This window comes from Tinamus guttatus, unplaced genomic scaffold (genome assembly GCF_059628265.1).
Source record: "Tinamus guttatus ecotype Peru unplaced genomic scaffold, ASM5962826v1 Tinamus_guttatus_pri_ptg000347l, whole genome shotgun sequence".
Lineage (NCBI taxonomy): Eukaryota > Metazoa > Chordata > Aves > Tinamiformes > Tinamidae > Tinamus > Tinamus guttatus.
Genome location: NW_028288881.1, coordinates 1,920,837 through 1,945,050, shown reverse-complemented (window position 1 = coordinate 1,945,050; position 24,214 = coordinate 1,920,837). Strand labels below are relative to the sequence as shown.

General features: G+C 40.3%; 1 protein-coding gene across 2 annotated transcripts in view; it reads left to right on the top strand.

The window, feature by feature from the left end:
• The window catches only part of APP (amyloid beta precursor protein), a 187,764-nt gene that overhangs the window by 108,835 nt on the left and 54,715 nt on the right, over positions 1 to 24,214 (top strand). Inside the window, exons 7-10 of one of the 2 annotated variants that reach the window (XM_088529802.1) lie at positions 976 to 1,143; positions 12,093 to 12,226; positions 18,294 to 18,368; positions 19,577 to 19,735. In XM_088529802.1, coding sequence (XP_088385928.1) covers positions 976 to 1,143; positions 12,093 to 12,226; positions 18,294 to 18,368; positions 19,577 to 19,735 — 536 coding nt within the window. The remainder of the gene's footprint in view (positions 1 to 975; positions 1,144 to 12,092; positions 12,227 to 18,293; positions 18,369 to 19,576; positions 19,736 to 24,214) is intronic. The other variant, XM_088529803.1, reaches the window with a different exon arrangement.

The window sequence follows — 24,214 nt, the reverse complement described above, 5'->3', positions numbered from 1 at the left end:
AGATAAAATTGTTTTTTTTTCTGTTTGGAACATTGTTTGTAAAGGGTTATATATTTACATGTATAATTGGCTGAATTCCAAATTGCAAGCAGGTTTTGCTTTCTCTTCACTTAATTTGTGCAGTTTGTTTTTTTCCCTCGGGTTTTCATGTTTTGCAGGATATGGGCAAAGACTGTGACAGCTCACAGCGAAAACAGATTAGACAGTTTTTACTTTTTTTTTTTTCCTGTACATAATCACTGTGGATGAGATAAATCTATGGCACTAGTTTGAGATATACATATGTGTGCATGTATACATATATAATATATATATATATATATATATGCCTCAAACCATGAATTATAAACCATGGGATGATTATACATAAATAGGTGTATGAAGAGAATTTGTTTTCCTGTGCACATTGTAAATGGTCTTTTTTAATAGGTAAGGAATCTCAGTTTGGGTGGGCATGGGGATGTATATAACTAGGAAAAAGAGAGCATCTTCTGACCTCTGCTGTCAGGTGTCTCCCATAAAGACTCAAAATATAGTCTTTAACTTCAGTAAAGTTACTTAATTTGCCTCTTGGGCAGTGGTAATCCATTATGTCTTTGTCCACGTACCCTGCCAGTAATGGAGCAATGATACAGATATGGACTAAGTGACATTAATATAGAAAGTTGATCCTGCTGAGGCTTGGGAATGGAGAAACTTCATCCTGGCGTGGCTGCCGCCATACTGGATCGTATTTCAGTGTGATGGCTCCGGGGCAAAATCCTCCAAGCAGCCCACGGTTAGACTGGTTGAAGGCGTGGGCAGATGTAGTGCTAGAAGACCGAGTCGGAGCCATCGGTGCTTCAGACTTGCTCTTGCACGGGAGGGTCTCGCTCCGTGTGCGAACGCTGAGCACTGCCCAGCAGAGCCGTGCGGGCGGCGGGGGGAGCGTGGCCGTGGGGCTAAAGGCGGTTCCTCCGGCTCTCCCGCAAGCAGAGGTGTGCTCGGAGCAGGCCGAGACGGGTCCGTGCCGCGCCATGATCTCCCGCTGGTACTTTGACGTGAGCGAAGGCAAGTGCGCACCCTTCTTTTACGGCGGCTGCGGCGGCAACCGGAACAACTTTGACTCGGAGGAGTACTGCCTGGCCGTCTGCGGCAGCGTCAGTAAGTGCAGCCCGGCGCCGCCGCGGCCCTCGCGCCTCTGCTGCCACTAACCTCCCTCCCGGCGAGGCGCTCTGCCCGCCGCCTTCGCTCGGCCTCCTCCTCGCCTCCTCCTCGTCAGCTCCTCCTTTGCTCTCTCTAACCCGGCAGGGTAGTGGGGACTTCTTCAGCTCTAGGTGGGCTTCCGCAGAGTGGTAGGAAAAGGCGACGTAGACATCTCCATAGATGAGGCTTTCATGCTTACTTTGTCCTAAAACCTTCTGTAGAAGCGTGTTGACTTTCTGTGTGTCTCTGTCTTTGTGCATTGAATTTTAGGAAAGCCTCAGGTAAGTTTAAAAATAGCTCATAGTCTGTAGAGTATATTTTCATGCTTTCTTCCCTTCTTTCTTCCCTTCTTTCCTTCTTTCCTTTCTTTCTTTCTTTCTTTCTTTCTTTCTTTCTTTCTTTCTTTCTTTCTTTCTTTCTTTCTTTCTTTCTTTCTTTCTTTCTTTCTTTCTTTCTTTCTGTCTTTCTTTCTGTCTTTCTTTCTGTCTTTCTGTCTTTCTGTCTTTCTGTCTTTCTTTCTTTCTGTCTTTCTTTCTTTCTGTCTTTCTTTCTGTCTTTCTTTCTGTCTTTCTTTCTGTCTTTCTGTCTTTCTGTCTTTCTTTCTGTCTTTCTGTCTTTCTTTCTTTCTGTCTTTCTTTCTGTCTTTCTTTCTTTTTTCTTTCCAAAGCATTCCAATGTCATAATATCAAAATGTTTATTCACAGCCATGGAAGAAGTGTGTGTGTTTTTTTCTTCTTTCCTTTTCAAGTTTTATTTGAATGTTTTTCAAGGATAATGGAAGAATTGCTTTTCGACTTCTAGGTTTCCTTATGGAGCATGATGAACATGAATGTGAATGACGTCCTGCCTCTTTTGTTTAACATTTCATGTACTACTTAACATATCATCTGCCTTGTCTGCTCACATTCTTAGTAGCTATAGCTGCCATTTACAACTAAAGCATTAGAGACCAATTATACATTTCACTGCCCTGTCCACTCACAAAGATGGACAGAGCAGAATAGAAGGGTGCACATTAGGGCCACATTTATTTTTAAAATTTTCAAATTGTGCCCAGGAACGTTTGGAATAAGTGGCAAACTTAAAAGTTCATGTGAATATTTGCAGAACCGTAGCAAGGCATGGTATATGTGTCATGAAGTAGAGAGCCGACCTGTGTTTTCCTGAAGTGGGAGCAAGAGCAGTGATGGAGGCAGAATTGCTGCTCTCACGCTCCAACTTGCCTTCCTCTCCGTGCCTGTGGGAGCTGTTCCTGGTGAGACTCCCTGGAGGGACGCGGAAAGGTACCCGCAAGAAGAGCGAGGAAGATACCCCATAGGCAGTGATCAAAAAATGTGACTTTGTAGTCCTCACAGAAACTTAATTTAGACAGCAAAAGAGTTTTAGAGCAGAAGGTTTTATGCATCACAAATGCAGGATACATGATGCTGAGGGACAGCAGACATGTAGATAACATAATGAGGAAAGAAAAGCAAAGCTAAATTGAAGGTAGCTGCATAATGCAGATTAGAGGCATATAAAAAAATATGCAGTGAGAGAGATGTTTAACTTTTGTCCTAGAAAAGCCATTTGACATCTTGTGCATTTAATTTCAGGTTAACTGATTTTTTTTTTCTTTACTGTTATGGACAACAGAATTTGTAACAGTTGGATTTAATTGGATTTACTTGAATAGAATTCGGGATGCTTTGGCGTTGGCTTGGCCAAGGAGCCAAGGAAAGTCACCAGACTGAGGACTGTCTGATGTTATATCTGCTACAAGAGTATCTGAGTTCCCTTGCCCAGAAGTGTATTAAAAAAAAAAAAAAGCTCCATTCATCTACCATATATTCAATGTTCAGCAACATAAGATTGAATGAAAAATAGCTATTGGCCATTTGTGTTGTACATTTTAATTTTATGAATCCTTATTGCCTTTACCAGTCTCACTGCAAAATGTAAACTACCTCCGTGAAGGCTGGACAGCAGTATAAATAGATTTGTCTTATATTTTGACTCTTGTAAGATTGAAGTGGTTTTGTTAGAATTCCAGTTTTTACAGATTTGTTTTGGCTTTTGCCATTCAAGCTGAGCCATATGGATGCATTTTGGTGCCCAAATTCTGTAGTAGGGTTCTGTGCAGAAACAAAACTCACCCTCTCTAGTGTATCTTGCAAGCAGAGCTGCAGTTATTCAGCCAGCGCTGAGACTTTCATTTCTGGCTTGTATAATACTGTGAAGCTGGTACCTAAAGGGAGAGGTGCTGCTGACTACCAGAGCAGTCAGGTCACACAGACCTCACGCGAATTAAATAGTACAACTTGGAGGGATGAGATCCTGACTTGTCACATTGATAATACAATGATGCTGCCTTCCATGTGCAGATTGTACGTGAAAACGTGGCACAGGCTGGTTGTGACAGTAAGCAACAGCATTTATGCCATGAGGAATATCAGAAGGACTCTGCTCAGACCCCCTTCCTAGCAAACAAGTGATCTTATTGCAAGAAACATCCTGTTACAAGGGGTGGTCTTGGCGTGATCCTGAAAAGGGTGTTATGGAGTGCATGAAACTTGCCAGTGAGGCTGTCCCCTTCTTCCAGCTTGTCTTTCGGCAGCGAACTTGTGCAGCTTGTGCTCGTGCTATTGGGAAGGATAAATAGCCTTCCCTTCTAAGATTGACGGTTCTTTCACAGCATGTGAAATCAGAAGTGAAAAAAGAAATGGCTTCTAAATTTAATCAAGCTGTACAACAAATCCATTAGGAAATTCCATTGAGCCCAGGAGATTCCCCCATCCACCCCTCCTCTTTCTGTTAGAGTTTAGTTCTTCGTTTGGTTCAGTGAAAATAAAACCAAGGAAAGAGCATTACCATTTTTTGTGTATCTTGGTTTGCTGCAAGAAACTTGTTGGTCTCAATCTTTTTATGCTTAAGAAAAATACCTTAACTACTGGGGTAAAAGAAGAAGCCCTTTAAATAAATTTTGTCACTTGGATCAAGCCTCTTTTCCCTTTCTGCCACCTCCAATTTTTTGAAAGAGAGTGGGAGGGAAAAACAGTGGAGAGGACCTTTCCATCTGGGAATTCTTCAGTCACTCCTCTTTCTTCCTGACGTTTTTCTTCTATTTCTTTTTCCTGTCACCGTAAATTTAACCTTTCTTTCAATCCTCGCGCATTCCCCCTGCCATTCACATTTATCTTTATTTCCTTACTCCTTTCTTCATTCCTTCTCTCTCCAGTGGTCATGTTGCTGCTGTTCCCTAGTGTCCTATAAATCTCCAGTAAGCAGGATACAGGGTGTGTGGAAAGCACACGGTGGTTTGTGGATCTGTATATCTAGAGGTAGAAGAGTGAAATTCCCGCAGGGGAGAGCTGACCTGACTGCGCCGGGATCCTCCGGAGGCTCCTTGGGCAGGTTGGGAAGCAGGGCTGCCTGGCCAGCAGGGCACGCGCAGCACAGGCGGGCGCCAGATCAGCAAGCCCCACTGGAACGGGTACGTACCTGCCCTAGCCCCAAGGATCTTGTTACCAGCTCCCGTAGCCTGCCAGACCCTGAGCCATCTTTCCATCGGTTTTTGGTAAGGCTGTTCAATACTGTGCACAGCTTCTGCTCACTGCAAGAACCCAGACGTTGACTGTTTGGCTGTCCGTATTGGGTGCTCTGAAACAGTTAGGGTCTGCCAGATGGGTGATGCAGATTTAATGATTTCAAATCAGGTGAATATTGGCCAGAGTAAGCAGGTGATGATTTAAGTGCCCTTATCAAAGGAACTATTTTTGTCATATTATCAAGTGAAAAAATAATATATTGTAGAAATCTTTTTACTTGTCTATAATTGTTGCTTGTTAAACATCTTTAAAATTAAAAGAAATATACTTTTTCAGTAAATACTGTTTTGAAATGATATTAATATTGATGTTTTATCTTGCAGACAGAAGGAGCTTCAAAGTCTGGAAAATTCTTTCTTTTAAATGACTTTAATTTAAGGACCGTTACATTCAATCCAGCGCTCTCACCATTTGCTATAGCTGTGACATGGAAAATTTAGAACATTATGAAACCCTTATTGCAATATTTTAGTTTGATCTTCATCTAAAATTGTAGTAAATCAGACTGTTGTGGCTCAATCAAGTTTTGAAGATTTTTACATAACACTGAAATGCCCATTTATAAAATAGTTTTTTTTTCATTATTATCGTACTAATTTAGTAAGGCTAACAACAGAGTGGACCAAGAGGCTGCCATGTTGACAGTTACCTCCTTTACCTTCTATAATCTGGGTCCTAGTGAAAAGTTAACATGCCAGATGATTTCTTTTTGATTGTTTTAGAGCATGATCACTGATGCTTTATGTGAATTTCGATAGAATTGTATTTATTTTCTAGACTAAATGCTGGAGTGTTACAAAGCTGCTAAACTGTTAATTGTGGTTTGTGAATGGCACATACTTTATTTTGATCTCAAATAGAAGAGATGAAAAGAAGTAGAGATTGTAACTAAGGAGCTACAGTTTCATAATATACATGGATCTTCACACCCTACAAATACGTGGTAAGGTGGTGTGCTCAAGACCTAGACTAGTATTAAAGATCTACTTTTGCTGCTTTTTGTATAGGCTAACCTTGCCTTGCCTTGCCTTCTGGCTAGTATCAGCCCTTCAATAATCAATGAGATTGGGTCTTAAAATATTTTCCATTTGTACTCTTAAGCGAGGGAAAATATATTACCTGCACTGTTTTACATTGTGCAGTTCAATTTCTCTTCCAAGGTAGCACATATAATAGTTGGTACCTTCTCAGAGCAAAGGCTTAAAGATGATGCTGCCTTTGTTTTTGGTTGTTAGCAATTTCCTTAATGTATTTTATCTGTTTGGGATCTTGGCATCTCTAATTAGCAGAGAGTAAGATGTTTTGGCAGCTGAACTTGCATGCCAGCTTCCAGAACACGTTGTAAGCGATAAAGAGGTAAAGAGCTGCAGTGCCTTCGCGTAAGCAGAATGGTAAAATATACGTGGTTTTTAGTTAGGAAGGACATTTTAATCCTCTATCTTATTTATCAGATGATTGCTCATTTTATCTGTAATGCTTCAGAGACTGCTTGAGCTTGAGGTTGGAAGGGAAGCTTTAACACAGAAAGCAGGCAGACGTATAGAACACATTCATCTGATATAGATGGTATTGCCCTTTCTCTGTTCTTGAAGTTTATGGGGTAATTGGCAGGCCTGTGTCTATAAAAGCTGTAGAGCTTGAAAGTTGCTTTATCACAGAAATGCATTTTTGACAATGCACTTAGTATTGGAAAGTATTCATCACAGTGAACTAGCTGTAGCCCTAATTTTTCACCCCGCTATAGGAGACATGATTTAAAATACAGAAGTCTAGCACTAACATTTCAAATCCTAACAAGCCACCTTTACAAGCATGATACTGCAAGGAAACATTTCACTAAGTAAAAGCCTTTTATCAGAATGAATGGGGTAGAGGAGGAAGGAAATTTTTACAAATACACAAAGCCAATCCCACTAGAATAGCTCATGACTTTATCATAAAGGCTCTTTGTATTCATTTTTTATCACTACTCCTGAACTACCAGTAAAGGGGAAAATGCCTCTCAAGGCTTCACTTAAATATGTCCTTTCCCCATCATCTCCAGCATAGGTTGCCTGCATCTGCTGGATTGAATTTTCTCTGGTGTAGAAATTAGACTAAATCACACGTCTTGATGAAGCTGAGGCCAATTTTAGGCAGTATAAAGGAAATCTTAAGAAAAAAAAAACATGTTTTTGCAGTTGTTCATGGTGAGTCCGTGAGGTTTATCATTCAGTACTCATCAAACATAAATGGAGTTTTAGTATCCAAACTGTTAATTTTGACTGGCAGGTTTAGTGAGTGTAAATGACTAATTTACCTTCATCTATATAAATTTGTAATCATCCTTCACCCTTGAATCAAATGTAAAAGCAGTGTTGGAATGTATCTGGGGTGGGGGAGGGAGGTAAAGTTTAACATTCAAAAAAGAAATGATCCAAACATTTCCATCTACAAGAGTTTGACTATTGATAGTTTGAAGCACTAGGAATTTTATTTATGTCATTTAGTGACTTATCGCAGATGTATTCAAGGGGAGAAGCAGGGAATAGACCTGAAGACAAGTTGAAACAAGATGATCATTTTGAACCGAGGGAAGAAAAGAACTGAAGAACTTGGAGTGAGTGATCTGAGCAACTAATGGCTGAGATAAATATCGAGTGGATATTAGCAAAGCAAAGTTGCATTTGTCAGGGCAGGAGAAAAGACAAGTGTAATCATGCAGATGGCAGTGAAAGCGTGAAGGAGAGTTTTAGCTCACAAGAATTGTTAAATAAGAAAAACAAAGTTAAAGCTGGTTAAGATGGCAGTATTATCTTGAGCTCAGGCAAAAGATGAAGAACAGTATGAGTAATAGTATTCTTTTTTTTCTCCAAGTTGTTTCTTTGGGGGATTTCAGTAAACCATCTTCCAAGCTGCCTCTTTTTTGATGCATTACCAGATATTCAAATTGTAACATATCAAAGGAATATAGTGTCAGTCTTGGCAAAGTAAAATTTAAGAGGGACTATCACTTGCAAACATGATAAAGTATTTTTTTTTCAACTCAATACATTAATTATATTTTCTGCCAAAGTTGCTATCTTGACCAGTAGTTAGTCTTTGAATACTAATGAAGATTATGAATTATTACAGAATGTATCTACAGACTTGAGTGACAAGGCAGTTTAGCCTTGCTAAACTCATGGTGGTAGATAATAAAAGCAATAAGAAAACCCAACTATTAATAAAGGGAAGATGGTCCTGATGGAGCACGGATGCAGATCAGGTTCTCTTACATATGTTGACTCTGTTCATGTCGCCTCTGCCTGGAGTCTTTTTCAATTAAACTAGTAGGTGTTTTTAAGCAGCCTGCTTTCTGATCTGCCATGGGAACATTCATCTCATATGACAAAACTTTGGAAACTATTGTATCAGAATTCCTTATTTTTTTATGAAGGAAATTCCGTTTGCAAAGGCTTTTGGGGTGTCACAGTATCAGGAGAAAGCAAACGTGCAAGATGAAAAAAATAAAATTCATTGGAATGAGTGTGATCAGCATGAGTGATGAATGCATAGCTGAAATGGATGGACCTTAATATCAATGAAAATCTTAATTAGAGTTCATATGATTGAACGTGCTTGCTGGAAATTAAAAAGCGGACAGCTGGAGTTGAGTGATCTGAAGGGTAGGGATCCCAGGCTCTGAATGCAATCAGCACAATTTACTGCTCTGCAATTAGCTTCCAGGCGGGGAAATGTGCTGATGAGTCGCAAGTCGAAAGCCCTGGCTCTCGGAGCTCAGTCTTTTCAAAACATTGGCATTTGTGCAGTTATGGGGACTGCCAGTGAGGGATGTGCGGAAGGTCTGTGCACGTATCCAGAGGCTCTCGCCGAACACCTTCAGTGCCCTCCTTCAGCCTTTTGGTTAAGGGTCTCTCTTATGTAGCTCTTCTATAAAGTAGTTTGCTGAGGTCCCTGGTAACACTGTAGCTGTGATTGCAGAAATTTATTTCTGGAGTTAAAGAAACCTTTGCATCATCTAAAAGTGAAAAGTAAAATGATTCGGCACTTGCTTGAAGATGAAGGAAGTGGGAACAGTGATAACGTAGGAAAGAGTTTCTGCAGGAAAGAGATAAGTAACAAGTGCCAGTGTTAAAACTTCGGCCTCCTTGAGTCTTCAAAGAAAAAAAAACAGGGGTTGCATCAAGGGGTTACACCAGCGCGCAGAGCCCATCACTGCTGCCTACTTTCCCCCCAAACATAAAGGCAACACAAAACAAACACACCACAAACACAGTAGGAAAATTCAAAAACTGGGGACATTTCTGGTGTTGATTTTCACAAGTTCTCACTTGGATTGCTGACTTTGGAAGGAATTTTCTCCTTCATTCCACCCCTTTTTTGGCTTAGATGGTGTAAAAAAAGTGATCTTGATGAAAGAATGTATGAAGATAAGGTTATTAAGACTGGGAAAGAGTGGAAAAGAAATGAGAATAGCTGTCTGCATTTATAATTTTATAGATTATGTATTGTATATCAATGCACTGTACTTACAGTTTAGGATTTTATTGTTCCCTGCCCTGTTATTCATTTCTATACTAAAAAAAAAAGGATTAGTTTAGCAAATACTTCTCTCTGAGCAATTAAATTGTATTAAACTTCACTACCTACTGTGTAGTAACTCATCCTGGCACATCCTTTTCACTGCATATAAAATAATGGTCGTTTATCATAATCTGTCACTCAACTCACTGCGAGAGTCAGAGCGCCAGGCGCAGTGAAATCGGGTTTTCCAGGTCTTAGTACCTGGTATCCTCACCTCCTTGGAAACGCTCTGGTAGGTGTCCCAGCGGGAAGTCAGGGCATCGTCAGAAAACCTGGCCCTTAAAGGCCAGGCATGTGAGACAGCATCTTTTGAAAATCAGACCTTAAATATACAGATGGCTTAACAGACCTCATTGCAAATTCCTGTGACCTTTTTTCCTGTTTCAATAAATTAAAGGTTAAATTTGCATAATTTATTGGACAGTCATTTAGATTGTCACTTCTTTCCACACACCTTTGTACAGGCTTGAGAAGTTCAGTGGAAAAAAGAAAAAGATAGAAAAAAGATTGAGAAATATGGAGAGTATGTATTCAGTCTTCTACAAAAACCTGAGGGTGTCCTAGGAAGCTGGGAGGAGAAAGGGTGAGGCAAAGGAGCATTTTGTTTGCACAGAGCATCTTTCAACTGTGGAAATCATTGCTCTAGCATGTTTTGAAAGTTAAATTTCATGTGAGTTTGGAAGAAAAAATGGTCATGGAAGGAAAAATCTGGGAAGGATAGCTTTAAAACATTGTAATAGGGTATTTACATGTGGCTCAAGAGCCCACGAGTGTCAGATCTGCAAGCTGGCAGTGTCTCCTTAAATTTTCCCTGCCCACATATATTCTTCCCTCAGGATGTTCCCATGTTCTCTTAACCTCTGTCAGGAAGCAAGACCCTAAAATAGATGGCTTTTCTTTCCGGTGCTCTTAAATTTCTTCCTGCTTTTTAATATATATATTTTTAATTGAATTAAAATGTTCCATACTTAAGAGCAACATTCAATTTTTGTAATTTCTGGGGCTTGTTGGGAAGCTTCTGTGTTTTTGTTTATTGCAATAGTTCAGTAATAAAGATGTTTGCAAAATGTAAATATTGTGATTAAATATTCATGGCAGAAATCTAAAAATGGCGGAAGAGTGATAATTCACTGCCTGTGATTTCCCACTGGATTTTTTTGGTTGCTTGTAGGGTTTTTTATTTGATTTTGCTGAGACAAGGAAGGCTTTTCCTTTGTTCCAGTGAGTACCTTACAAAATATGTTGGTTGATTTACTTTAGCAGCAGCTAAAATCATATTTGTGTCAAATGCACCCAAGGCCAAAGGCTTTCTGCTCTTGTTTCTGCTTGTTTTGCTTTTGGGTTGCCCCTGTAATGTAAAATCTAAGGAAGAGTTTTGGATTTTGGAAAAATTAACAGTTTATCTTAAGATCTGAAAATGCATTTCCTTGGAACTGATATATGGAAAGCTTGATGGAACTAACATGTGAAAAGCTTGCAGTTTTTTAGTTGTTTTTCTTTAAGTCATCAGTTTGAACAAAAAAAAACAATTTAACGTAGATAAGTTTGCATTTCAGCTAGCTTTTGAGAGAGTAGTAATAAACAAACATGGACTCAGTTTCTCAGACTGAATTTCAGGTTGAAGTTTGCTTCTGCTGTAGATTTGAGGAATGTTCGGGGGGTTTTCTTGTGTTGTTTTGTTTTCCTACCTGTATTAGTCCCTTTACTAAAATGTATTTCTTCTGTACCCAAAAGTAAAGTTAACTAAAGTACGTGTAGTCAAATTAATTTAAGAAGATCTTGTGCAACTATATGTACACTCTCCATTTGTTTGTTAGGCTATTTAAACTGACTTTGCAATTGTTGAACAAAATGTGACCAGGGAAATGAGACTATGTAATAACATATTAAGGAATAATGTAGCTGAAATGAAATAGTTGATCATCATTAGAAAACTTTTTACATGGCTGCTATGTCCCTAGCACAGAAATGCTACACTAGTTATAATCCAGAAGCTGCTGGATGCTACTGCATAATTAAAGAATCGTTGCCTACTCGGCTTAAATTACTGGAAAGGTAAATCTTTCTGGTCCTGGTGGAGTAGGTGTAGCCTGCTTATCTGACAGGAATTTGCAGAGATCAGTGCATTCTTGCTGATTATTTGCGGCATCAATAAGGAGTTTTCATAGTCAAAGTTGTTACGAATAAAATAAATATCTGTGAGAACAGAATGCATTAAGGGAAGAACTTGAGGCATTTCATTAGAGCATTGGGGGGACCATAGGTTCTTAAAAATGTGTTTGTCTTGGCACTTGTGAATGCTACAGTTTAAAATAACCTAATAAAAATAAATTATACATAAATAAATAAACTAATATATAAAGCACATAATTTTGGAGAGGGCTTTCTGCTGGTTTATGTACTTTGCTCTTTGCTATTTTTCTTTCTTTGAAATTTTCCTTTGCCAGTCATTCATAATCTGCTTGAATGATACTGCTTTCTTAATTCTAAAGTTTCTCCATTATAAAGTAGAGGAAATCTTTATATACATTTACTGCATATAATATACTTGATTAAAAAAAATACATTTTTGGAAGCTATATGTCCTTTTTTGTGGCTAAATGAACTTGCTTTGTTCTGATAGAAATAAAAGCAGATGCTTCTTTCTCATTTTATCTATTCTTCCTATTTGGCCTACGCTAAACTGATAAATCTGCTTTTCTTCCCTTCCCCCTCCCTTGCCCTGCCCTCTCTCGCCCTCACAATTCTCCTCAGTCCCCACCACAGCCGCCAGCACTCCAGACGCCGTGGACAAATACTTGGAGACGCCGGGGGATGAGAATGAGCATGCCCATTTCCAGAAAGCCAAGGAGAGACTTGAGGCTAAGCATCGTGAAAGGATGTCTCAGGTAAGGGGGCTTGTCTTTCATTCAACATGTGGCAACAGGTTTTATTTCCGACACCACGGGACGTGTGGACTCCCTCGTGCTCCCATTTCCCAAGGCTTCTACCAGCTGCCCTGCCCATCTGCAGTGCTGCAGATTTATCATTTGCTGCCTTTCTGACTACGTATCTGTGAATTTAGCTGTCTTGCACACGCACTGGATTCAATCACATCCATGATCATAGGTTGCTGCGATTCACTTGTACTGGTAAAAAGGGAAAAAAAAAAAAAAAAAAAGATTGATCTGGTCTTTGCAGAAGAATGATGGGTTTGTGGGATTCTTTTTTTAAAAAATACAGACCTTGACCACTCTGTAGTTCATCCTTTCTTTTTACCAGGGAAATTCCTTATAGGTAGCTTCATTTGGGCAGGTGGATATATATGAAATGCATCTAAACACAAAGAAAAAAGGAAAAAAAAATAGTGCCTTTGAACTGAATAATCAAAATCTTTTATTACTATAGCCCAAGAGGCTCATATAGACTGAAGCTGTTACCCATGTTTACTCCTGTTGAGCACTGATGAGTTACCACTACTTCAGAAAAAGGGATAATAATAGAAAAGCCAGCAAAAATTTTGACAGTCCTGCTCTAATAATAGCAAAGGAAAATATAAAAGGTCTGAAAGAAAGCATGTGATGCATATTTTAGAATGAAACAGCGACAGAAAAATAATGTACCATAATTTGGAAGCCCTGCCTTTTCTCTGTAGGTATTTCACTGTAATATCTCACTGCAGCTTTCTTCCCTGGTTGAATTTTCAGTTTTTCTCAGTATTACAGATACATAAGCCAGGCTTTTGGTGCCAAAATGATTGTGAAGGCCCAAAATGAGGCTTTTAGGAAAAGTTCCCCTCTGCTAGTGCTCTTGGCCTTGTGCTTTGCTCATAGAGAGGCCAGGGTGTCTTACAGGAAGGCCATCAGCGAATGCTTCAGGTGTTCAAGAATTACAAGATCTGAAGGAGGCGTGGAAAAAACAGTTTACCAGCCTTTGTTTCCTGCCCATTGTAAACTATGCTATCTGTGTGCCATGCTGCTGAGCTGCTTATCTGGCAATTTATTAAAAAATTGCTTTTTAGTCTTCCTTTTAAATTAGATTCATTAAATGTTTTTAACGGAAAGTTTAATTTTAAATTATATTGAAAAAAATCTAAATAGATTACGCACTTGGTAAGCTTTAACGGAAGTTTGTCATTTAAATAAAAAATAAAACAAGAAGTTAACTACCAGGAGCCCCTGACTAAGCCCTCTAGCCACAAAGGAAATATTTTATTCAATTCAGTTTCTTCAGATTGTTGCTCAAAGTCATCAGTTTTCAAAGCTGAGAAATGGGGCTTGTAAAAGAGGCAGGAATGCCCATTTTTCTTTTATTAAGAAAACAGAAGGAATGATCAGTGTCTTTGAAGAAAGGACCAAGTAATTCATGAATCTGGATAAGTGTGATAATCGGAAATAATTGTCCTTACTAAATACAGATGGTGCTTCCTTTTTAAATGAAGTAGATAGTTTTAAAAGTGTGCTTGATTGGATGTACGCTTTGCTTTGTCAAAAATATTTCTTAGGCATTTCAGTTCACATGTAAAACGTAATCATCTGAGTAGGAAGCATTTTTAACCATTCAAAAAATTTTTAAAATTGAAATCAAGCGTTTTAATCAAAACGCCGTCCTGACGAACGCAGGCTCTGTGCTTGTTGCCTTTCTGCACTTTCCCTTTTCACAGCTCCTGCTTGCTTTGCCCTCTCGGGAGGATCCGCACTGCTCTTTCTAAAGGCCATATCAGGCCAGAGTCCATGGCTCGAAAGCTGCCCCTGCCCAGCTCTCCGGGCCGTCCTTGTGCCCCGAGCAGACGCAGCTCCTGTTCGTGCAGTTTGGCTCCCTCCAGCTCCTTGAGCTCACAGAGCGGCAGGTTTCTCTGCCCTTACGTCTGTGCAGCACCCGGAGCAACTCAACTGCTAAGGATTCCTAGGCGTTACTGTGAAGTGAATTACCTGAGGATACCTTTTAAAACTTTTCCCAGGAATTATTAATGGAGCATCAAAGAACAGCAGCGAAACTACATTCATGTGTGGATTGGGTAACTAATATATCTATGCATATGCAACTTTTAAGTGTCTGCTCTTGTGCTAGATTTAACAGGGAGAGGTTGCGGTAATGGATCTGAGGCTGCCCTTGCTCTGGCTTCCTGCTGTGCTACTATTCCACTTTTCCTCTTTTTCTCAGTTTACTTGTATACAATTCCCTCTTTTAAATAGTCACTGTTAAACGGCCTGATGTCAAACCTCACTCGAGGGAGCTGTGCATTTACGTATTTCCCCTCTCAAACCTCTTGAGGCTTCCTGATCTCTAAAACTTTTTCTCTTTACGGCTGTTGGTGGTGTTTTAGGAGTCAGGTTTGTACAGCAATTATGGTAAGAGTTTAATGATACCTTTTCTCCTAGAATAGTCACCCTTGGAAGTTTACTTCCAAGATACACACCTAAAAATACTGCAGTTCTCAAGCAGGTGGAATTTATGGGGGCGATAGCTGGTGTTGCACTAGAGATACTTGGTTTATTCCTAAGATGAGAGTGTCGTTTTTCAAAGCAGAGCATAAAGTAGATCTAAACCAAAGTGTTTGGACTCTGTTAATCACCAAGCCATGTCCATTAAAATGCATGGTGTGTCCTGAGAGAGGAGTATTAGCCCTGTAAGCTACTCAAAAGGTCACTTCCATATATTAAGTGAGACAAGGGCTGCCTACCCTTCAGGTCCTCTCTCATGAGCAGTGTGCATGTACTTTAATTGTAACACACTGCAGGAAGAAGTCTCCCCTACTAGAAAATTCAGGGGGAAGAAAAGGTTCTTTTTCAAAAACTGCCTCTCCTTCGTCATATCAAGCATCTGTGGTTGGAAGCGAGGGTGACACCCATTAGTCCATCGCTTGCAGGGTGGCAGGAGGAGCTCGGAGCTCCTCCCTCTCTCCCTTGGCCTCATGAGGAGGGGCCAGGCTGTCAGCCTGTAGTAGCTGCTGTTGGTCAGCAGCACCACATGGGCAGCCAGCCTTGGCTGGCCCTTTGCCACAGCTTTGCACCGTCACTTCCTGCTAATTGCAGCATCCCAGAAGGGTCTTCAGCTGAATTTTAGTGCCAGCAGCAGTGTGTTCCTTAGGTCCCACTGCCTTTTCTGTGGTGTGTCTGAGGGCTCTTTCCATCCCTAAAACTGACTGTCAACTTAGCAGCAGCACCCTCTTCTGCTGCAGTCCCTTGCTCTGCGAGTAGATTTCTCTTTGGAGATAGTTAATGATGTTATTACCAGGAAAAGGATCAAGACTTATGTGTGGTACAAAAGCCCTCGACACAAGTAGGTATCTTAATGTCATGACTTTGGTGTTCTAACTAGGCAATTCCTCCATCAAGCACCACTGCTGCTATGATTGATGTGACCCATATATCTGGCATAAATTCTTCCTTTGACAGTTATGTGTCCATACACCAGTATATAAAATGGGAGAATATTCCACTGGTTTCAGTATAGTGATGTTTTTGTACTTAGCATTTGTCTTCATAACAAATGAGCCTTTCCTTACTTCTTCTTCTTTTTCCCTCTTGATGTTTCTTACAGCCCCATCCCAAAAGGAGTCTGTCAGGCAGTAAGTCCTGAGCTCTGAAAAAGTGAGACTTTGAAATGGCTTCCTGCTTTAAATCTCAGCTAGAAGGTGTCATTTTCCTGGCACAAAGCAACCAGGCCTCGAAGTGCCATAAATCTATGTGGCTTGGTTAGGTTTGTGCTTTCAGTGAAGCAGAGTAGCATTATTAGTGCATACAGGATAAATTCAGCCTCTTTCTACATGAGGGCAAATCTGCAGAATATTTTTTTGTTTTGTTTTCTCCTCTGACATTTGGTTTCCCACAAAATGCTGAGGCATATTTGTTACCTGTACATAATTTCTCTAAAGCTATGATCTTCTGAAAAAATAGTTTTTCTATGATGAATATGTGAAAGCAGCCATAAAATTATATTTCTTCACAAAACATTCACTCTTGTTGCACCAGAGCTTCAAATGCCAGAATTTACATTTTCACAACTGTATAACCTGTTAGTTCACCAGCCCCAAAGCTTCCCATGCCCAGAAAGGCTTAAAGAAATAATAACAGGCAGAGACCTGGTCTAGCCAAGTGTGTCCTTATTGCGTTGCCTATAATATTTACTTTCATCATGTGGGCAATCAGAATGTCTTTGCCTTTAGATTTTTCAAGGCTAGTGAGGCCGATAAAGATGCCAGAGAACGGCAGTTTGGAAAACCTGCTGGCCACCCATTCGCAGAGCAAAAGGGAACATTAAGCAGATGTCAGCGATGCGATCTGAAGACACAGAAGGAGAGAAAAGCGAGATCAAAGTTCCTAATCTAGGCCAATGCTCAAGATTTAGCACATGCTATTGTAGTTTATGACTTGGATTAATGCCATAGTTTCTGGGTCTTCTGTAACATTCACCTCCTGGCACCAGTGATATTTTAGTTCTCTAGAAAGACGTTGCCTGCGTACGTATATATATGTATATGAGTTGGGTTTTCTAGGCCACCGCAATCACTCACTTATGGCCTAAGTGCACAATTAAGAGCTGAATACTTAATGTGCTCTTAACACACTGCAGCGCTCTGAGCATTAATAAGTTTTTTCCAGAATACATCACGGTGCTCTGAATTACATTGCCATTTCATGTCCTCCAGTACTGCTTTGTCAGAGAAGCAGTAAAACCTGTGCAAAGTATGAAGGAAATAACTGGTGAGCTGTCAATTCGGTGCTTGTCAGCTGCCCTGAGTCCAGAGGGGTGTTTTGGTGGCACGTGCTCACCGGATACGTCGGGCCACCACAGTGCTCTCCAGTCTGTGCATGAGGCAGGGAGCCTCATGAGCAGCGTGGGGCACCTGGGCAGCTTCGGACAGGAGCTGGGAGGCGGAGGAGGCTCAAGGGCAGCCATGAGAAACAGCAGCGCGAGTCTGTCTTTGCTTATTTATCCTGCTAAAATGTCAGTCATGCCTGTAGACTGCTGTGCTTTGCTAAAGTCCCCTTTGAAAAAAGTCCATTTGAAGATTTCTGCTTTAAGTGGTGTAAAAGTGTGGGGGTTGGTGAGAAATGGAGGAAGGATAATGAGGAGGACGAGGAAGAGAAGGAAATGAGAAGGAAAGGATGAGGTGCATCTGGAATTCTCCTGGCCATTGCATTGTGTTAATCTTACAAACAAACAAGTCGCTTTTCTGTACGCACTACATGCTCCCCAAGAAAGAGATTACTCTTGCACAAAAAGTGTCATTTGAGGAAATGATCACTGGAAATGAAATTGGGAAAGTCCTTAACTGAGACCCTGGGGAGGTTTCAGATGTCCTGCACAGAGTACGTGCGCGCTGTGGCAAGTCAGCAGTAACTCCTTCCCTTCTTAATGAAATACTGCCCTGCCCTCCATTACGGAGAAGGTGGCCTTTTAGGTTGCTGAGAGGAATGGGACTGAGAGTTTTTCTACATCATTTTTCTGTCAGTGCTGTACTTGAGTTATAAGTATGTTCAGTACTTGAAATGTTTGGCACCAATTCCTGGACAGACAGCACAAATTGGATATAATTCTTGATCTGTCCTACTCAAAGGCCAGTAATGCAGTCCACATAAATCTGGAAATCTTTGTGATACCGAAAAAAAAAAAAAAAAAAAAACCCTTTTAGAATGAGCTGAAATTCGCAGTTTTTCACCAAGGGCATAAAACAGATGAGATAGAAGCATTTTTCATGTCCCAGGTGAGAAGGGACTGCATGTTGACCCACTGAGGCTCCCTCTTCCTTTGCTCGATGGCATCAGCTGGCAGCTCCATGGGGCTCAGGCCCTGCAGCACGGCCCTGCTTCCCTTAGCAGTAGGTTCTACCGTTGTTAAACATTGCAGCTGCCTTTCAGGGAGGAGGGGAATTTTGCACGATGAGTGTTGGAGCTGCAGCGCTTGGCTGTTGCTACACCCGGAGGCGAGAGAGGAGAAGTCACAAGTCACCCTCCTTGTGTCGTTTGCCAGGTCATGAGAGAATGGGAAGAGGCCGAGCGCCAAGCCAAGAACTTGCCAAAGGCTGATAAGAAAGCAGTTATCCAGGTAAAGGCCTTTTACCAGCAGGGGTTGCAACTAAGGCTTGGTGGGTGCTGGTTGTGATGTAATTCTAAAACATATTTATGTGGGGAATTAATATCATGTTCCACTTATAGTTGCTGTTTTTGCTTCCAGCTGTTAGTGGCTTCTTCTGTATTTAAAAAACAGTCCCTGAAATATAAATGTAGAACATGGTTAGTTATTACATAGATGGGTAAAATTTCACTGGAATTTAGATTTGTCTTCAGTGAGAGCTGAAAACCCAATTCCAGTAGGCCCTTTTCAGAAATTAGTAGACAAGTACGAGCTGTTCAAGTATCTGAGTGCAAGCAGAGATGGGAAGCAGTGATTTGAGTAAGCAATGAACACCATTTTTTATCTGAAAGAAACCTTCAGCCAAAATGGGAGATGTTCCCAGTGGTGGGATTCAGCATCGTGAGGCTGTATTCGCACCAAGACTTCGGAGCAATCCAAATTTAGCCCACATTTGTCACCAAACTCATCCAAATGAGATCAGTAGAAAGAATTGTCCTTATATACTTTGGAAACAGAGAATTGAGAAAAAAAATATACTATAATTCAAAAATTTCAGCCAGAAGCTCTTTAAGGCCTGTTGTAGCTGGTTCAGGTATTACTCAGTAGTGCTGGAAGCATTTCAGTGCAAAACTACTGAAAAGGTAATATTCAGAGCCATACTGCATTGCATATTAAATACCAAAGCTTCGTTCTCCATGTGTTTTGCCCAGTGAATCTTTCTCTGTACTGGAATAAACTTGTGCTTGTTTCTTCCTCCTGGTGGCTAGTTTATGGAGATTTTCTTTTCTGCCTTGCAGGTTTGTTTGTGAAGTTGCTTTGATGCGTGGAAAGCCTTTTATAATCACAGGGAGCAAATGTTTGCCAAGCTCCATCTGTTCCCAGGCAGATTGCTGTTGCACCAAGCAGTCTTAGGTCAAATGAAGGATTCACTGGTGATTTTGCTGACCGTTTTAGGAATATTTGATAGATTAATAAAATACAGCCAGGTGTACAGGAATACAGGGCGTCAGCAGTTTGCATTGAAATCAATAAAAGATACATTCAGCTCAGATTTGGGGAGTCACGCTAGACTGACTAGGGCAGAACATTTTGGTCATTTGTAAATGGAGTTTTTAATGCCCGCTGATCTCTGCTGATGTCTTCACTCCTTCTGTTATGATGTTTTGGGATTTTTTTAGCATTTCCAGGAGAAAGTAGAATCACTGGAACAAGAAGCAGCGAATGAAAGACAACAGCTGGTGGAGACGCACATGGCCAGGGTGGAAGCCATGCTCAACGACCGCCGCCGCATTGCTCTGGAGAACTACATCACAGCCCTGCAAACGGTCCCACCCAGGGTAAGTGCCACGGCACAGGCTCCACGAGCTGTGACAAGATCACCCGACTTATCCCAGGAAAAACAAATGCCCGTGCAGGTGCAGTCCAGTTTCAAAGCACTGAGTGCGTGTTCCCCGTGTGATAGCTCCTCTAACTAGCAATCGGTATGAACGATAAAGTTTGACCTACATATGTACATACTCCCAGGCCAACAATCCCATACATGCATACATATAGATAGATGGTTACTGAAACTTAGGTAAATAACACGAAAGTGATTTCGTTGTCAAAAACCGTAGCCATTCACAGACCATGATGATGATACAGTGCATGCACATTGTGCACAGCAGGTTACCTGATTATTCCAAGAGGGAGCTTGAGGATGCAGGTGGCTGTTTTTCCATTTTGTTTGCTGAACTCCTAAAATACTGGGTGAAGGTTCTTGTCAGAATTAGTGGACGGCATGAAGTCATCACATTAGAAATCGGAAAAGTTTTGCTTTGGATGGTGTCTGGGAATGATACAAACACCAAATTCAGTATCTGGATTTGAATGGTATTTTTAATGAATCCATATATATGATGTTTTGATTTCATTCCAAAATAGTTGATCTGTGACCTCCAGGAAAAAAAAATGAAAAAAAGAGAAGCGTGGGGAATACTATGGGGAAAATAGTTTAATATTTTATGTTTTTCTGGTCTCTTGGATTCTTTGTAGACATTAGGTCAGTGATGAAAGACTTTTTGGTCACCAGTATAGGTTGTAGCCGTTAGATTCTGAACTTGACCTCACAGTGAATTACCTGAATATGACTAACCTCGTAAAATTATGTGATTTTTAAGTTAATTTTCTCCTGTACACCAAACCATGTATTTGGTACCATGGAAAAATGATCATCGTATTGTGCATACAGTAAATTGATCTGAAAATAGTTTATTTGGCACACTTGAAATGTGAATGAGTATCTCATCTCTGTCGTCTTACAATTAGGGTTCTGATGGGCCAGAATCTAGTATGCAGTGCAGAATAAGATGTTAATTACCTCTTACTTGGTTATGAGGCAGTAGTTCAAGGAAAAAGCATCTTTTGAGCAGCTCTGCTACTGTAACATGCTTAATGGCTGCAAGGAAGAAGCATTGCAAAAAGCTTTCATATATATATTTGAATATAGACATATGTATCTTTTATATATATACATATAGATGCTTAATATATATATTTTTATAAAAATACATTTTTTCTGAATATTGCAAAAAACTTTCATATATATATTTGAATATAGACATATATATCTTTTATATATATACATATAGATACTTAATATATATATTTGTATAAAAATACATTTTTTCTGAATAATACAGTTTTAATAACTGTGTTTATCATGCAGATGGTTGGATCAGTGATGAAATGTTTAAACAACAGAAAGGGATATATAAAGTCTGACAGAAGTAATCCTTTTTTTCCTTTTTTTTAATCCACAAATATTTTCTGCCTCATGTGGTGTAAAATGCTTTGTTTTTGCTGCTTGCCAGTTAAAAGAACAGCCTGGAGTTATCTACCTTCCTATGGAAACTTTAGAGTGGATGTATGAAGAGCTGATCTATATTTTGCAACATAGTAATTTGAGGAAAGTGAAGTGCCAGTCTGTGTTATAAATCCGTAGAGGATGTTGTTTGGAGCCATGCTGAGAGTGTCGTGTTGTGTTTTGTAACCTCTGAGTGTTACAAGGGTAGTGAAGGGCTTGGACTCAAGGATCTCATTAGCAGCAGACGCGTCAGCAAATTATATAGTAGCTTTACTAGGTAGCTTTATGCAGCTACTTTTAGGATCGGAGTCTGCAGCTTGTGACTGGAAGTGAGACATGGTTAATGCACAGAAGAGCTGCAGGTTCTCTTGGCTCTTTTACAATGCAGCTTTCAGTTATTCACCTACGATACCATTTTCTGTTCATTTTAAGCCCATCATCTATTGCTGTAAAGACAGTTCTCATGCAAAAGCAACCCTGCCTGACAAGTATCCCCCAAATTATTTGATTTCAGTTTGTGTGCACCTGGCTGACAACTTTGTTCTGCAAATATTGGTAAAATATTTGCAAAGGGGAGATGGGAGCCGCGTTCAACACGAGTGCGGTCTCTAGAGCAGCTGAACTGTGAGGTTCTGCTCATAGCATTAGGGAACGTCCATGTCCATCAAATACAGATAGCATCTCCACACACATACACACCAAAAAAAAAAAGGAAAAAGGTAGTGAATTGTGAATTTAGCTGCAGAACTCTAAGCAAAATGTTAAAGCAGACTTTGGTCACAGAAAAAAATGGATTTTGCTTTTGTTGTTTGTAGTCAGCTTCTGTGACATTTAAAGTAATAACAATTTTACTTTTTCAAATAGGAGAGCCTGAAAGGCCGTGGCAATAAATGCATAAGTCCAGCAGGAGCAAGTTTTGAAGATACTGTTAAAAGACTGAGATATATCCTATATATCCTATATTTGCAGGCAGCAAACATTTAGGTAACACCAATTCAAGGTGTTACCAGACAGGTTCGTCATCACAGTTGATTTTGAACTACTGAGGCTGGACAGAAGCTCTTAACCTTTAAACAGTCTGGGTAAATGTATTAAGGGTGCTGTCCTTGCCTCAGCTTTTCTGTTGTTGCTGCCTGTTGGTGTTTTTGTAGGGGAGAGGGTGAAACTGGAGGACTGACAGATGATGTCTAAGCAGTGTCTTGAATGAGTCCAGTCCTGTGGCTGTGGTGGAGGTGATTGAGGAAGAGGTTGGAATATCCTTTGCATTCAGACCTTGGCTCTAGCCAAAGAGAAAATGGGGTTAATGGAAAATCCAGCTCTGTTAGCCTAGCTATTTCCTTTCTGACAGGAACTGTGTCCCTAGTAAGCTGAAAGAACATTTCATGTGATTGTCTTGTCATTCTGAGAATGAGTTGTAAGTATTCTGGTAACTCGTTAAATAATCTTTTTTTAAAAAAATCACTTTTTTCTGGTGTTATGCAACAATGTTTTTAAAGAGTCACCTTCTACTGCCTGCTTCAGATTATATGTTTTGGTCTTAGTGTGCTTACTACAGAAGCATATCCTGGATATTTAAAGTAATGGAAACTGTTCCTCAGAATGAAATAATAAGGAAAGAATTTGGGTTTAAATTGAATAATAAGGTTTTTAAACGGAAATATATATCTTTTGTGCTCAAATAGCTTTTAGTAAAACCCTGCTTTTAAGACACTGTATTGTCAGTATAATGACATTTCTTTCATGGAAGTGCAAGTTAGAATTTAAGTAAGGAAACAAAGCATCTACTTTACAAGAAGGAATTAATACTATTTTCAGGTTTGGGTCACTTTTTTACCATTGAGCAAGAGGCTTCTTTGTATAAAGCAAGCTATGCACAAAGATTTGTCAGCTTCTTTGTATAAAATGTGCTATTTAATATAGTTGTTACTGTGAGAAAAAGCTTTCTAGGAGAAAAATCATCTCTTGAGGAGGTTCTTTGCCAATATTAAATGGTGGGCTCTGATTTTGGAGGTCTGAAAGCAGATTCTAGCTGTCTATTTTTCAGAGGGATAGTCACTGGGCCAAAGTCTTTTTTTAGTGCTTCAGGTCATTCTTTTTTGATTCAGAAACTTCAGCAGCAGCAGCACCAGAGTAAGAATTTCACAACTTTTTTGCCCTTAGTCATTTGTTGTCATTTCTCTTACTGCCTCCATTCATAATAGAGTGTTCGTGGGACCACATGTGAATAAGATTAGGGAGCTGATCTTTGTAAAGGTTAAAATAAGGGCATGGCAGCCCAATCTCCCTGCACTCAGGTGTGAGGCTGGGAATGACGGACAGGAGAATCTGGAAGCCAGGAGCGCTGCCACAGTTACAGTGTGGTGGAGCTGCAGCCTTGGCTCTCATTGTGGAAAGTGTGGTTACTGTAAGTCTGCAGTAACTACTGTAACTGCAGTAACTACTGTAATCTATCTGTTTTCCATATGCTGCTTAATTGCTTGCCAAGGTGTATCCTTTTACTTGAATTTGAACATTTTCCCAGGATTTGGGGAGACTTTTGGCAGACCACTTGGAGCATCAGAATTTAATTTGGCCTTTGGATATCCCTCTCTGCAACTACCTGAAAGGAGGTTTTAGTGAGGCAGGGATTGGTCTCTTCTCCAGAATAACTGTGGGTAGGACAAGAGGAAATGACCTCAAGTTGTGCCAGGGGAGGTTCTGGCTGGATATTGGGAAGAATTTCTACACGGAAAGAGTGGTGAAGCATTGAAACAAGCTGCCCAGGGAAGTGGTGGAGTCACCGTCCCTGGTGGTGTTCAAGAAACGTGTAGATGAAGTGCTAAGGGAAATGGTTTAGCAGGCAGGGTGGTGAAGGGTTAATGGTTGGACTCAATGATTTTGAAGGTCTTTTCCAACCATAATGACTCTGTGATTCTCTGTGTAGAAATCCGTGACCAGTCTTCACCTGCAGATCAGTTATCATAGGAATGCA